This window comes from Hippocampus comes, unplaced genomic scaffold (assembly GCF_001891065.2).
Source record: "Hippocampus comes isolate QL1 unplaced genomic scaffold, H_comes_QL1_v1.1 scaffold158, whole genome shotgun sequence".
Classification (NCBI taxonomy): Eukaryota; Metazoa; Chordata; class Actinopteri; order Syngnathiformes; family Syngnathidae; genus Hippocampus; species Hippocampus comes.
The window spans coordinates 3605412-3622142 of NW_017805548.1; the positions used below are offsets into that span (position 1 = coordinate 3605412).

General features: G+C 41.3%; 1 protein-coding gene across 2 annotated transcripts in view; it reads left to right on the plus strand.

Annotated features, from left to right (window-relative positions):
* Positions 1 to 16331, plus strand: part of galnt7 (UDP-N-acetyl-alpha-D-galactosamine: polypeptide N-acetylgalactosaminyltransferase 7) — a 64527-nt gene extending 48196 nt beyond the window's left edge. For both annotated transcript variants that reach the window (XM_019879756.1, XM_019879757.1), the window contains 5 exons: positions 4108 to 4210; positions 4297 to 4395; positions 6329 to 6457; positions 11505 to 11535; positions 15492 to 16331. In XM_019879756.1, the coding sequence (XP_019735315.1) occupies positions 4108 to 4210; positions 4297 to 4395; positions 6329 to 6457; positions 11505 to 11535; positions 15492 to 15598 (469 nt within the window). In that variant the 3' untranslated portion in view covers positions 15599 to 16331. The remainder of the gene's footprint in view (positions 1 to 4107; positions 4211 to 4296; positions 4396 to 6328; positions 6458 to 11504; positions 11536 to 15491) is intronic.
* The last annotated feature ends 400 nt before the right edge of the window (positions 16332 to 16731 follow it).

Below are 16731 nucleotides of genomic sequence, written 5' to 3' on the forward strand. Positions count from 1 at the left end.
AAAAATTCTCTCTCTAAGATGAAGACAAACGGGAAGTGAAAATAAGTTTATAAATGTGATTAATGAATAATTTTTTGAATTAAATTAATTGAATAATCTATTTTAAATATACAGTAATACATTTATAAAGATGTACACAACAATGTGCTATTATTAAAGAATAAAACAATATTTTATCATTCAGTTGAATGAATACCGATTTGAATAATTTAACTTAATATCAGGAATGCCATGAGAAATTCAGACAAAACACATTCAAACAAATTCAAAACACAAAAGATTAAATTCAATTACATTTTCAATTTGAACACACACACACGCACGCATGCACGCACACACCACAGGCACTCTTCATGTGCCGGACTGCCTTCATGGTTGTGGTTTTGGAGTCCTTTCCACCCCTGAGGACAGTTTGCAGTTTGCCACAGCGGCAGGGGTTGCGGGTTTTCTGGGAAATCTGACAGAATCCCTTGTCAGAAGGAGTTTCAACTCCCATCTCTGGCAAAACATCGTCCACATCCCGGGGGAGGTGACGAACATTGAGCCTGAGTGGACCATGTTCCAAGCCTCCATTTTTTGTGGCGGCTGACTGGAGCTGTGGCGGTAAGGTGGTTGGTGCCTGTCTTCGAGGCAAACCCCAAACCTTTTGGCGGACACCAGTGGTGAGGGATGCCGTCAAGCTGAAGGAGTCCAATCAGGCTTTTTTTTTGTACGTGAGACTTCGTAGGCAGCTGATGGGTACTGAATGGCCAAGCAGAATGCAGCCCTGGTGGTCACTGAGGCAAAAATTCCAGCATAGGAGGCGTATTCAAAGAAATTCTGGTCCACCATCCGGTGTCTTCGGAGGGGGAAGCGGTCTGCAGTCAACATTGTGTGTAGTAGGGATGGGGTGGTGATTACCTCGATACGTGACGATGTGAATCGGTAGAGAGAATACTTTGAAGACCTCCTCAACTCCACCGACATCCCTTCCCTTCAGGAATCGGCATCTGGGGTCTCTGAACGGGGGCTTTCCTATCACTCGGTTCAATGGACCAGTTCACAGCCGAGTGAGAAGCAGTTGGGATGAAAATCAGGACCTCTAGATCTGAGACCATGGTCCTCAGTTAGAAAAGGGTGGAGTGCCCTCTCCAGGTCAGGAATGAAATCCTGCCCCAAGTGGAGGAGTTCAAGTATGTTGGAGTCTTGTTCACTCGTGAGGGGAAGATGGAGCGGAGAGATCGACAGGCGGATTGGTGCAGCATCTGCAGTGCTGCGGACTCTGCATCGGTCCATTGTGATGAAGGGGCAGCTGAGCTGGAATTAGAAGCTCTCGATCGATGATCCCAGCCTCATCTATGGTCATGAGCTCTCCACCTTACCAACAAGCCTTGACAATAAAAGATACTCGTGATGGGTCCGGCAACAGCCCCCAACCCCACTATACACAGTGTTACCTGTGCACTACTTCCCCCTCGTGAGACACTGGATGGTGGACCAGATTTTCCTCTAAACCGTCTGGAAGTCGGTTTCACAACTTCACTGAATTCCTCCCATTCCTGAGTTTTTGCCTCAGGAACCGCCAGAACTGCTTTCCGCTTGGCCTGCCAGTACTCGTCAGCTCCCTCCGGCGTCCGACGGGCCAAAGCAGCCTGATAGTACTACTTCTTGAGCTTGATGGTATCCGTTACCGCCGGTGTCCACCAGCGGGTTCCAGGTTTGTTGCCGACAGGCACCGACCACCTTATGGCCACAACTCAAATTTTGAGCGATTTTGATGGCTTTTCTTGACTTTGTGTTCATTATTGGGGATCGCAATTTCAGGATATCCTGGACTTCATCAGGTGGGAAAAGTGGAAGGTCTCAAACTGCTCAAGTCAGTCACTAGACCCTAATCCAATAGAGTCTTCATTTTACCTGCTGAAGAGGAGACTGAAGGGAGAAAACCCCCAAAACAAAACAAACTTAAAAAAGCTGCAATAAAGTCCCCGAAAAGCATTTGAAAAGAAGAATACAACAGTCTGGTGAAGTCACCGGGTCGTATGCTTGATGCAATTATTGCAAGTGAGGGTTGTGCTCCTAAATATTAAATATATTCACTTTAAGTCAATTGGAAAATGACTGTTCCAATGCTTTTGCTCAAGTGGGTAGCTTCATACAAAAGGTGCTCTGTCCTAACTTCTTAAACACATCTAGAGGTAAATACAGTGGTACCTCTACTTACGAAATTAATTGGTTCCGGAAGAAATTTCTTAACTAGAAAATTTTGTAAGTAGAGACGCGTTTTCCATGTAAATGCCCTAAATCCGTTCCAAGCCCCCAAAATTCAGACATAAGTGTTTTCTAAAGCATAAACATGCATCAAAATATATAACAACTACATTTTACTAATTAAATTATTGCACAATAAATGAGAGTTGTGCATAATGTAAAAAACAAAGAATAGAGTAAACAATAAAGTGATGGTCATTTAACTTTTAACTCTGTCCTCATAATTTTTTTTGTCCTCTTTAGTTCATGTTCTCTCTCAGAAGTTGTTTTTGCCTGGCATTTTGTAAAGAACTGAGCAAAGGACATCTGCTTTTGTCGGATTTTAACAATCCTTTGAAAATGTCCAAGGCAAACATCAGCAGAGTGAGCGATTGCCCAACTGGTGAACACTTTTTCTGGGGATTCACATTTATGTAAAACTATTGGAACGCCTTATGGTCCGCAGGGGCGGATGACGAGAAAGCTGCATAAACACACATCTATCTATCGACACACAGACACATACGGTAGAGGTCCCTCTTAGCCAATGAGATGCCAGGATGATGTTCGGGAATAGCCAATGGCAGAGGAGCTATAAGTATGTTGCGTTCAAGAAACTTGGAGCTGCGAATGGTAACCCATACTATATTTTTACCTTTCGCATCTTGAAATTTCTTTTGTAACGAGAGGCAATGTTTTCCTGTTGAGGCATTTCGTAACTTGAGAATTTCGTATGAAGAGACGTATGTAAGTACAGGTACCACTGTACTAGTGTTGAGTGAGTATACGAACTGTCTGTATCTGTTCACCCATCTGAAATATCTGAATCTGTATCTGCCCTCAGAGTGGCTGGAGCATAAACCGGAAGTTGGCATGGGTCAACCGGAAATGTTCGGGGGTTTAAATCAGTACATTAGATTCAGTCTGAAATTGACATGGATTGATCAAGAGAAGCTGTATTTATTTATTTAAAAACTATTTATAGAACATCCTCAAAATTGAGATTCAACATGTTTTGGATCACAAAAGTTAAAGAAACACTCAAGCAACTTGTTTTTATTACTTTATTTTAATGTTCTTAACTGTATGGATAAATATTTCCAGCATAGTCTCAAAATTGAGTTTTTTTCATTGTAAAATTACATGAACAATTTAAGAACAAGTTTATTTTTTTTTTTATAAAGTCAAAACATGAATACTTTTAAGTTTATGAGTGAGTGAATACAATGCACACACACAAAAAAAAATCATAAACAGGCAGTGAATGATGCAACACGAGCTGTTTACAGCTGTCTTGTTAAGTTAAATGCACCATGTACATAACAAAACAAGTTTACCAAGTACCTTTGGATACAAACCTGAATAAAAAAAAAAATCTGGAGTGGAGTCAGAGACCAACACAACATGAGTCGTTTTCAACTGTTGCCAATTGCAGGGCATACATTATGAAACAAGTTTACCAACTAGCTTTAATTGACTGGCCAATCCACAGAGCTTGAAGAGGGAGTACATCAGTAGTTACCCAGTGAAAATTTTCCTTCAGCATGAGTACAGATAATGATGAGCTGTCCTCCTTTCATGCTCGTACTTTGCAAAAATGCATTGTCCATAACAGACCCTCGTCTAAAATGAATATCCAGCTCAGATCAAGGTAAATACCATGAAATAAAATTTGGCATTCTGACTTTGCCATTACAATACTCATGGAGGGGACTGTATATTATGCACACAATACTACCAGAATACTGTTCGGCCCCCTTTGTATGTAACTATTTCAGCTCTGGAATTGTGATACTGAAGGAATAATGGATTCTTTTTCAAAATCTCAGAGGCCATGGATTAAAAGATTTTATTTTGCTTTCACTCTTTTTTTCTTAGGCAAGACCACCGGTGCAAGAGCTTCAAATGGTTCATGGAGGAGATCGCTTATGACATTCCGTTGTACTATCCTCTGCCTCCAAAAAATGTTGAATGGGGAGAGGTGAGTAAATGAAACAGCACAACAAACAAATGCAGGAAATGAACATAAAGTGTCACTTATTTGCATGCATGTCTGTTTGTGTGAAGATTCGGGGCTTTGAGACGAGTTACTGTATTGACAGTATGGGACACACAAATGGGGGGAATGTGGAAACTGGACCATGCCACAGAATGGGTGGCAATCAGGTAAATATAACATCTCAGTAGCTCTCAATTTCTGCCCTGTCAAAAACTAAATCCACACGTGGTCACACATTTGCATGCATGCATTAATTCTGGAATCAATAAGTAATCTATTAACAAGTGACAAAGGCAAAGATCAAAGATTATGCCCATCGTTTGTCCAACCCTGGACCAAAAATGTTGAATGTTGCCTGTTGGTGGATGATCATTGTTTAATTTTTGAGAAAAGAAGGCAGATCATAGATTTTCCACAAAGCAGTTTTTGTTCAAAATGCCAACTTTCTTGAAGAAACGCACAAAAAAAATATACAGTCAAACCTCGGTTTTCGAACGTCTCTGTTCTCGACCAAATTGGTTTTCGACCGAAAATTTCGAGTTTTTTATGCCTCGGATTACGACCGAAAATCGGTTCTCGACCAAACTGAGCTCACTTGAATGCGCCACTTGACTCCTCTCGCCTTCCTTACACAAGGTAGTGACGCTTCCTCGGATACACGAGGAAGTGACGCTTCCTCGTGTAGCGTTCCATTGTGAGTAGACGTGTTCAATAAAGATTTTTTTTTTAAAGAGCGTGGTTTCGGTTTTAGAACAAATCGGTTTTCAAACGGCCTTCTGGAACGGATTATGGTCGAAAACCGAGGTATGACTGTACCTGCAAGCAGCTACAACAGGCCCTCGCTGCAATGGCCAAATTGCCACAGTACATTGAAATCAGTCTAATGTAAATGTATTTTTATTTATTTTTTTTTTTTAATAGTCCTGATTTGTGTGAAAATGTTACTGTTTTTACACGTGTTGAGACCCGCATCTGTGGCCACTTAAAATCTGTAGCAGGAGTTCAATGATACAATACAAAATTGATATTTTTGCTGTCCCTCTTGTGTGCAAAGTTTCACATTTTCACAAATATTTAGACCATCAAAATCAGATTCATTTTTCTTGGCAAGCAGCGCGTCCCAAAGGCATCAGAATCAACAGATTAAATCCGGTGCCGCTTTTTTTTTTCCTTCTCTCCCCCCCGGAACTGAAAATTACAATCCCAAATCCCATATTTTTTTCCTCAGAAATTAGTGCTTCCATTTGTTTTTTTTTTACTCCATCAAAACTTTAAAAAACTGACTGATTTAGAAATATATATATTTTCTTGCTTTTTTTTAGTGCGCAGAAGCAATTGCGGTGAGGCCACTGTTGTTTTTATAGAAATTCTTCTTCTTATTATGATTATTTTTATTTTCCATCCGTCCATCCATCCACCCATTTTCAACACCGCTTATCCTGAACAAGGATGCGGGAAGTTGCTGCCGCCTGTCCCAGATGACTTCAGGCGGAAGCAGACTACACCCTGAACTGGTCGCCAGTCAGTCACAGGGCACACATACAGACAAACTACCACAACCAACATGCACACCATCACTGAGTGGGAAACAATCCCACGCTTTTTGCACACAAGTCCGACGAGTGTACCACTGCACCATCTTATAATAAAAAGAATAATTCTTCTTCTTCTTCTTCCTCTTCTTCTCATTATTATTATTATTATGTAGTATGACTGTCACTGCTGTGATGTCTCGATTGTTTGTTTTTATTTTTTAGAAATTAATATTTTTTACTTTTTTTCTCACTGAAATGAATCATATTTTTGGGGTCCTAAACACGCACGAAAACTTACCATATTTTGCACACTCATCGGAGCTGGTGGAAAATTAGATTTTTTTTTAAAGTTGTCATAAACAATAAAAATAAAATGGCTCTCGAGTGTTTCCTGCTGTTAAAAAATAAACTATAAAAACGATTATGGTGCATTTGCCTGATTTTTAAATATATTCAAAGTATCTGAATTCTTGGGTTTTTTTTTTGTTTTGCACATGGCTCCAAGAAACTCTTATATAGGTCTTGCATTAATTTATCCATGATTATCTATGTCTTTTGTATATAGCTGTTCCGTATCAATGAAGCCAACCAGCTGATGCAGTATGACCAGTGTCTGACCAGAGGAAATGATAAGTCAGCTGTCATCATCACACATTGTGGCCAGAACCAGTACTCTGAATGGAAGTATTTCAAGGTGAAACCAACACATTAATTACCCCACTAGATAACGTATAAATATGTCATCGTCAATTTTTTATGGAAAATAATAGAACTTAACCATTTCATATTGTTTTTATTCAACCAATGTGTCTGTTATTGTACCCAAAAATTGCAAGTGATGACCACCTGAGTTGAGTCGGTGGGGTCTTCGATGCCTAGCTCAAGGGTGCCATGGCAGTAGTCAGAATGTAGACGTGCATGTCTCCACTCAACACTACTTTTTTTTTCTTTTTGTCCGCATGGGACTCTTACAGTGACCCTGTGCTTCCCAAGTGTTGTCCCCCCCCCCCCCAAACACACACACACACAGATAATATATCGGTATCTTCCCCCACCATTGGAGCCAACTCATCACCAGGTGGTGATCATTTGACAGCTTCACACCTCTCTTCACCCGAGTGTCCAAAACATGTGGCCGCAAATCCGATGATCGGAGCGCAAAGTCAATCAGCGAACTGTGGCCAAGTGTGTCGTAGTGCCAAGCCTTATTTTTGAACACGTGTTCGTTACGGACAATCCGTGACAAGCACAGAAGTCCAATAAGAGAACGCCACTCGAGTTCTGATCGGGTGTGGGGGCGAATTCGTCATCCAATTAAATAGCAGAAAATACTCCATAGCCTACTTATGTTATAATTCCGACATGTGCCTTAATTTACTTTTAACATTTGATTATATGCACAACAAGCTAATGAATTGATGTTAGCCATGACGTTAGCTGAACCAAAATAACTTGAGGCAGGTGTAGCAAACCAGTCAGAGACTAAGAGCCACCGTGTTCCTGCAAAGAGCCACATAATCCACATGGGCACACATAAACATCACCCAATCCCTTCCTCACACACACACACACACACACACACACACACACACACACACACACACACACACACACACACACACACACACACACACACACACACACACAAAACACCCAGGGCAACAACATGGTCAAAAAAACGTTGTGGCGGTCCTAATGTTTGACCACCGGCCACCGGGTACCGTACTTTCCGCACTATAATTTTTTTCATATATTGCACGCACTGGACTATAAGGCACAATCTACAATGCATCCACTAGATGGAGCTACAGGTACGTCTTTGTCCATCTTCGTGCCTTCTCTTCTTCCGTTTGACTCAAGAGGCGTTCATGACCGCCTCGGAAAAACATAAATTAACTATTGCTTCATTGAAACTATCAAAATTGAAAATACAGTATTGCATCAAAAAAGAAAATCACAAAATAAATTCTATAGCCCCATAGCTGCAACAGAACGATCAGATGTCAGTAAATTTGATCTTAATTTTACTGTTTGGTGCCTACTACCATCTTTGTTACTAATTATTGCTTTATTGATTTGACTTTTTATTTGGTCTCCCATAGGAGAAATTTGTCTCGGAGGACATGCCCTCCTTGCTGCTACATGCATTGAACAATACAAACACATACGCTACACCACATACATTGGACAATACATACAGTATCGGACAATATATACTCTACACACAATGGATGGTACATCACAGTCATATGACTGATGTCCTCATTTCCTCCTGCTTGTCTGTCTGCCTTCCTCTAGTTGTTTGTTAATTAGGCTGATAGCCTGCGGTATGAATGAGTTTTTGTATCGGTTTAATTTGCAGAGAAGGGTCCTGTACCTCCTTCCCGAATGTAGGAGCTCGAATTGGGAGTGCAGCACATGAGAAGGATTGTCTAGAATGTTGTTGGCCTGTTGAATGACGGACTGCACATATATGTCCTGGGGAGCAGGGGGCGGGGGCTATATTGTTGCTCCATGTACAGCACTTTGTATGCAGCAATGGCTGTTCGAAAGTGCTCTATAAATACAGTTGAGTTAAGTTGGAGGAGACTGGACTGTCTCAGAAGTGTTTATTTATTCCTTTGTTGTGTACTGTGTTCACAAACGAGGAAATCAGAAAAAAAATTCTGTTGCGGGGCTATAGAATTGATTTTGTGATTTCCTCGCTTGATTTTCTGTTTTGATGCATTATTTTCAATTTTCGTAGTTTCATTGAAGGAATAGTTAACGTTTTTCTGAGGTGGTCATGAACGCCTCTCGAGTCGAACGGAAAAAGAGAAGGCACGGAGACGGACAAAGACGTACCTGTATTTGTTGAGACTGTGAAAAACATGAATAAAGTATGCGTTTTAAAAAAACAACACCACAGCTCTCCTTTTTTCGGAGCTGCAACAAAAACGTATTTAATTAAAAACCCTCGTGGCGTGCAAAATACTTTATTCTTGAACTAGGGGGAATGTACATAAAATGTACTGTACACACGAGAGTCATAGTTTTGTCGCTGAAAAAAATTTTTTTTCCTCCAACCACTCAAAATGTTCGGTGGCCTCAGAACTTTTTATTCACATAAATCAATTCATTTATTTATTTATCCCCCCCGCTTTTAGGACAGTACAAGTCCTAAAAGTGATTATAAAGACAACTAACTGAACTGTATATCTATATACAAAAAAATTCGAGGTGAATATTTTATTGGCCTAATTAGAGCTTTGAATTAGTCAAACAGTGGTGACAGAATCATTTTCAATTCATGCCAATTTTTTTGATAAAAGCAGTTTACCCAAAAACCTCACACAACGCATGTCAAGTGTACATTATGTGTACGTGAACTTGAAGTGTAATAACTCAGTCATTTATGAATATATTTTTACTTCCAACCACTCAAAATGTTCAGTGGCATCAGACCTATCCATACATATATAGTTTTCCGTTTATTTATCCCTCCCCCCACCCTTTAGGACAGTACAAATGATAAAAGTGACTATAAAAAAAAAAAATTAAATTAACTGTATATATATATATATATCATTTCTAGGTGAATATTTAAATGCATTAATTAGAGCTTTGAATTAGTCAAAAAGTGGTGAAAAATATTTTTTCAATTCATGCCAATTTTTTTTACAAAAGCACTTTCCCCACTGGGCGGTCAACGGCGCCTGTCGAATCCGCCCACGACGCGCTTCGGGCGGGTTGCCCGGACGAAGGTCCCGCCTCTTCCCGCCGGAGGTCGGCATTTTTTTTTTCTCAAAATCTTTCCTACGGGCGGTCGACTCCACTTACAAAGCGTGTCGCACAAGCACTGAAGAGGCAGATCACGCTGCCAATTTTTTTTACAAAAACAGTTTCCCCACTGGGCGGTCAACGGCACTTGTCGAGCCCGCCCAGGAAGCGCTTTTCGACCGCGTTTCACTACGAAAAGCCGGCCTCTTCGAGCTGGACCTCCGCACTTTTTTTTTTTTTCAGGCAGCAGATCGCGCGAAACCTCGGCCTCTTAAGACGCGATTCTCTTTTCACCTCGGCGATTATATTCTTACCTTCGCAAGTCCCGAGTGATCCGCAAGACACGCTTCGTGTACTGCAACCGCCCGCACCGCGCGGCCAAGCGCCAGCGTTCGGGCGGACTACCGCACGGTAGACCCCAAAGAGACGCGAGGGGCTACGCACGCGTCTGTGCATCTTCCCCCCCGGCGCACTTCTGCAAAGCTGCGTAATATGTGTCAATAAGAGTCGGTTTCGAGCATGCAACTACTCGACTTAGCTTCAAAGCTGACGACAAACAAAGGCCTCAAAGCAGACGACAAACAAAGACCTCAAAGCAAACAACATTTGGGCCACCATACTTCCTGTTGTGTTCTTTCAAAGAAGAAGCATGCAGCTATTAGCGGAAGTTATCAAAATAAAAGAGCACCCTGCCCGTGAAAAATGTTCTTCATAATTTTTGCAGAAAAATGCGAAAGATTTGTCGCGCACGTGGGGGGCTACGCACGCGTCTGTGCATCTCACCCCCGGTGCACTTCTGCAAAGCTGCGTAATATGTGTCAATAAGAGTCGGTTTCGAGCATGCAACTGACTGCTTCAAAGCTGACGACAAACAAAGGTCTCAAAGCTAACAACATTTGGGCCAGCATACTTCCTGTTGTGTTCTTTCAAAGAAAAAGCATGCAGCTATTAGCGGAAGTTATCAAAATAAAAGAGCACCCTGCCCGTGAAAATTTTTCGTCATAATTTTTGCAGAAAAATGCTAAAGATTTGTCGCGCGCGTGCACGCGTGCGGTGAGTGCAATACAGTGTCCAATATCAGCCATCAACTTCAAGCTTCATCGAAGCTTCAAAGGACTGCAGTGAGCGGTTTGCATGCGAATTTATTAGTTGGGCTGTGGCGCCATCAGCTGGTGTAAACGTGTCAAACACAATAACAAACTCAAACAAAAAAAAATACTTCGCATAAAATTGGCTCCACGGCACTGAAGAGAAAAATACCAAAATCCCGGGAAATGCATTGAAATACACCAGGTTTATGATGGGTCAAAGATTATGAATTATAATAGATGTAAGTTTACAATTAATGTACACTGTAACTGCACCGCACACTTTTTGGGTTTCTCCCAAATGCAATAATATATAAATGACACCAGACTGCCATTTTGTACTTCTACATGTCTTGACAACTTGTGGGAAATTTGAGCTCCCAAGTGTTTAACTTTCAATTACTTCCCTTTTGATAAAACATACGCAACACGTGAAAATGTACACTTAATAAAGCAGCGACACAGTTCACTGAACCAACAGCAAGTTATAACATTGTGAGCATGTCTCCAGCAAGGAGCCATCTTGGGGTCGACGTATTACTGTAATGACCATACACAAGGTGCATCGGATTTTAAGGCGTGCGGTGAGCTTTTCAGAAAATGGAAGACTTTTTGATGCGCCCTATAGTGCGGAAAATACGGTAATTTGTGTTTGAGATTCCTGCCCTAGTTGAATTTTCTGTTATCATCAGTCTCAGTCTTGATGATTACAGTATAAATACAGGTATTTCTCTGTTCAACTCTTATGGTTAAAGACAAAATTAAAGATGGATAAGGTTTAAAGGGTTTAACATTGGCCATGTTGTTTTCTTCTAATCAATATTTGATGACAAAACATCTGTTGAGTGAATGCGCCACTGTTTTGATCTGTGTCTTTTTTCATTATGCTTTCAGGATCTCCATCGCTTCACTCATGTGCCAACAGGTAAATATCTGGAAATGGACTGTACTTGACTTCTTTGGCATGAATTTAATGAAGCAACAGAAATATTTCTCAAACATCTAATGTGGCACCCTACGCCAGGGTAACAGCTGTTGCTTTTGACAATTTGGTATTAATTCATTCACTCCCAAAGATGTTTTTAAACGTCTTTTCAGACTTGGTCTAGAATTGGCTGGTACTGAATGAGTTAAAAGGGCAGCCTTCTAGTGTTCCTCTGAATTTGATTTGCAAGAAACTGGACTGTAAAACGACCACTCATTGTCAAGTCATCAACCACAATCTTCGGTGTAGAGCATGATCAGTGTCTTGAGGCTTTACTGGCAACTGTTTCATGGGATTTGTTCAACAGGCTTGGTGGAGTACATTAAATTGTAACATTTCTTATTGCCACTCAGTGGCGCAATATTTTTTCCCTTATTACTGTCCCAGTTCTTCTACCAGTCCAGTATGCTTGTGGAGGCTCTCAGTCGTACAGGAAAGTTCCATCGTAGAAAGGGTTCTGTCAGTCGTCATCTGTACCTGTGGGTAAAAAACAAAAAAAAACAAAAAACGTTTCGCTTCTCTCACAGAAGCTTCGTCAGCGGTAGACAACCCTGAAGTCTCCGTGAAGACTCCGGGAAGTTGCTCTGCGCCAAAAGGCTGAGCGTGGCCTGTTTGAGGACTGGGTGGGGATGGTTAGTCACGCCCCTATTGGTTTATTAGAGGCCCATTGGTTTCTTGAAAGGGGGGTAAAAGAAGCGATTTTTGTTAAAAAATTTTCACCCTCTCTGAACCGTGAAGGAGGTATCAGATTTAACCTGTCTCCTATTTACAATAACTTGTTGACCAGTAAGGGACATAGACATGCTGATCAGGCTAACTGAAAGTAGCTATTCAGCCTTAGCCCAAACAATAGGCCTAATCAAGACCCAATGAACGGTCACAAGTTATTAAATAGGAGACAGGTCTCCTATTTACAATAACTTGTTGACCAGTAAGGGACATTTGTTTTGTTTTTTTTGTTTTTTACCCACAGGTACAGATGACGACTGACAGAACCCTTTCTACGATACCAGTCCAGTATCAACATCTGCCCCCCACACACACACACACACACACATTAACACTAACGTCCCGGGCCAAGCCATTTGGCTTTCCTACATAGAATGCTCATAGGGCAGCCAATTGACTGTATTGGCTGTTGTTGTTGGTCCTCTGGGCATTCTGGAGGGGTAAGAAAATCCTGGGACTTCTAGTGGTCTAATCTGCATGATGAGCAATAGCCATTACTGACCTTAACTCATTCAGTACCAGCCAATTCTAGCCCCCTTTTTTTTTTTACCCTAAGTCTTGGAAAAATTGAAAAAAAAAGTATACGAAACAGGTAGATCTCTGTTTAAAAAAAGGAAATCACTTCCTACCTCAGTGGACTGACTTTGATGTCAATGTCATTTTGCAATCTCAGAATCTCATCCTCAAGAGTGGGGCTTTCAAAGTCAAAAAGTGATTTGACTTTGGCGGCAATGTCACTAACGTCAATGTTTGCACCAAATGGATAACACATATAGCTGACTATAGGTTTAATGGATGCAAAGTCAGTAAAATGCCTCTCAAACTCTGACGGGATGCTCTGAACATGCTCCTCATAACGTGCACTGTCAAGCTGTGTCACACCTTTCCCATGACATTGTAGTTCTGCTTGCATGTGAAGGAAGTTGCACAAGCCGCAGCCGTTTGGACATCAGCTTTAGTTTGCTTTTAAATGTGCTCACTGAACTCATCATGTTGACTTCATCTTTACCCTTACCCTGCAGCTCTGAATTCAATTCATTGAGCTGGCCAGTGAGATCAGTGAGGAAAGATAAGTCTAAAAGCCACTGTTTTGTCCCGCTAACAAATCCCATGAAAGCATTAAAAATATCCTCACCCCTGGTGTGTACTTTTAATGGCAAAATGGTGAGTCACTCTTCATTGGTGCTCATGTCTTGAAAAAAACATTCTGATGAAAACGCACATTTGTGCCACATCCACCATATCAGTCGTCTCGTCAAATTGGAGGGAAAAGCACTCACATGCATCAATATCTTTCCTGAGTTGTTCCTCCACATCCACAGCCATTCCATCACATCGCCTTGTAGCAGTATTGAGGGAGAGTTGCACTCATTTAATAGCATCTACAATCTCTGTTTTATTTTTAAAGTGATCAAAAAGGCTATCCGCTGCATCGAGAAAGGCTTCCTTCACAATAGCGCCGTCTTTGAATGGCTTGTTATATTTGGCATAATCCAATCATCTGATTGGTTGCCCTCTGTGTCAATCAAGTAACGGGATTGATGATAGGCTGACGTAGTACGTTCTGTGTATTTAGCGCCGTTGTTTGAATGGCATTGCCACCGCCATGGGATTTTCAACGCTTGTCATGTGAAAGCCCGGGAGCCGCATTGAACCAGCCAAAGAGCCGCGGGTTGGCCACCCCTGCTCTCAGCCATGTTGACGTTTCGGGGTGAAAACCGCTGTAATCGCTAGCTGCTTGCTACTGTTAACAGCTGTCAACTTCCAGCAGCGTTTCTAACTCATCGATAAGGAAAGTAGCTATTGGCTGTCCTAATCGTCACTCAATGATGTCATCAGTTCCCTGTGATTTACTTGGAGGATGTTTTTTTTTCTTATCTTTTTTTCTTTTGTAGTTTTTGTTTATGTTTTTTTTAAAAAAAACTTATTTCAGACAAAGAAAAGTTTTACATTTACATCCAGCCCAGATTGTAAACCTGGCACGATCAGCCAGCAGTGGCTTCATTTGGGGGTGGGGCCACAACTGCTCCCGGCGCTGCTCATTGAGAACAACGTGCTTTCACCACACAGACTCCAAAAGTCTCCAATAACACCAGAAAAAGTCGCTGGATTGTTACTAGTCACATTTTTTTTTTAAAAAGTCGCTCGAGAGTATCTGAATACTCACGAAATATAGCGTCAAAGTCGCTAAGTTGACAACACTGACTTCCTGTTGTGACATTAAAAAAAAAACAACTTTTTTTTCCCAACACACCTCACGGTCGACTCGGGATCAGATCGCGGTCGACTGGTTGGGCACCCCTGCTGTAGAGTGTCTACAACATAGCGCTGGCTTGGAATAAAAGGTAAAAATAAATAAATAAATGGCAGCGCCATATGGACGCCTTGATGCAGCAGAGGCTTGGCTCCCGGCGACCAAAAGTAACAGTAACCACACCAATGTTGAAGTATTTTAGGCGGCTTCTAATATTGCTCTAATTTTTGGTGATATCTGACAGATAAAAGCCATTTTTTCTCCAATATCAGTCCAATAAATATCTCTCTGAATGCCATAGCGCATCCCTAAAGTTTTACAAATTATTTACCAGTGTTAAAGTGATACGCGATTCAAAAATCATTTTCCCTTGTTCTACTATTAGGCGGTGTGTATGAAGATTAAAAATGCAATTAGCAATGGCATCTGTTTTCCTGAAAAAAAGTTATCAAAATGATGACCTACCCGGTACGCTTTCATATCGGACATTTTTGAATGGTTTACATAATCGCTGTGCCGTGTTCCATGCTGTAACATGTTAATGTTCATTTGGGACTTTTTTCCTGGTCGATTCTGCGAGAAAACTGGCAAACTCCTAAACATCGCATGTTTCATGTTCTTCTTTGAAGAAGGAAAAAAAAAAAGAAATATTGCAGATGTGACGTTGCCTCATTCATATGCGTAATGGATATTTACACTTACAACGTTTATGTAATTCTAAATAATCTGATATTTTCAGACTACTATGATATGTATATCTATGCGCACATACATTTATTATTATTATTATTAAATCATTGTCTTTTCAACCATGAAATGCCTAGCCTATTATCGGTATCTGTGTGATTTCTTTATTTTCCCACGCATTAAAGTAGTGACTGGTTTTGCAACTGCTTTTGTTTTTCTTTTTCAGGAAAATGTTTAGATCGCTCAGACCTCCTCCACAAAGTGTTCATATCAGACTGTGACCCCAGTAAAACTACTCAAAGGTGGGAAATGAACAACATCGTGGCTGTATAGAGACTGCTCAACTCATACAAATGAAACTGTTTGGACTACGCTGAAGAAAATGGATATGCACCAATTATAATATGCATTCATGCATACTTTAACTGGGCTGATGGTGGGTCGTTTTAGATCTGAGCCATTCACTTGTCAGAATGTGGCAAACCACCCCCCCCCCCGGCCCCCACCCCACCACTAATCATCAATTGACTTTGGGTAATAGAAAAGTTACTAGCAAAAAAAACATGCCAGCCTGTAATGTTCTTTGATGTCACTCTGCTTTATGGTACTGTGTTTACACTGGGTCTCCCATAAAAAGGTTTTTTAAAAATCACTCGTGCTGTTTAATGCACCCTCCATTTTGAAAAGCATGACTTGAGTCCTTCATTGTTCCAAGAAGAGAAACCATCTTGGGTGCAGTCCGATCTTGTCTCCTCAGCAGGATATGCTCCTCCTGACGATCGGGCCAATTTTGAGCCATTGCCTTCCTTCAAGATCAAAGTTAGCAAAGGCCTGAATGTCTCTGAACTGTCCAGAGCAATTCTTTTAAGATGAGGTTTGTTGAAAGTGATTTTTTTCCTCCACGATCTGCTCGAAAAATAGTTTGTGGCGGACGGTCATAAAGAATAAAACTTTTCAATATTGAGGACTGCAAATTCTTGCGTGAGCAACTGGTCGTGTTTATTTTTTGTAGAACGCCTGTTCCAAGACCACTCCAATAAAACAAAAGACGAGTTTGCAACCAGAATCTTTGTTGTCATTTGTTACCAGATAAATAGTCTAGATCAGTGGTCCCAAACATGCGACCCGCGGGCCAAATGCAGCCGTATGGCTTCCGGGTACTGGAACCTCCGTTGTTATGAATCGATCGTTAATGTAATATCGTAGTCAAAATTTTAATGCATAGGTTTTTATTCCTAGGTGAGGGAATTTCCGTTTGACAGAAGCCTGCCTGCCTGCCTGCCTGCGTGCGTGCCTGCGTGTGCGCGCGTGCGTGCGTGTACAGGTATATATAGATTTAGATATAGTGCGGCCTGGTGGTCCAGTGGTTAGCGCGTCGACCTCACAGTGCAGAGATACCGGGTTCAATTCCAGCTCCGGCCTCCCTGTGTGGAGATTTCATGTTTTCTCCGGGTACTCCGGTTTTC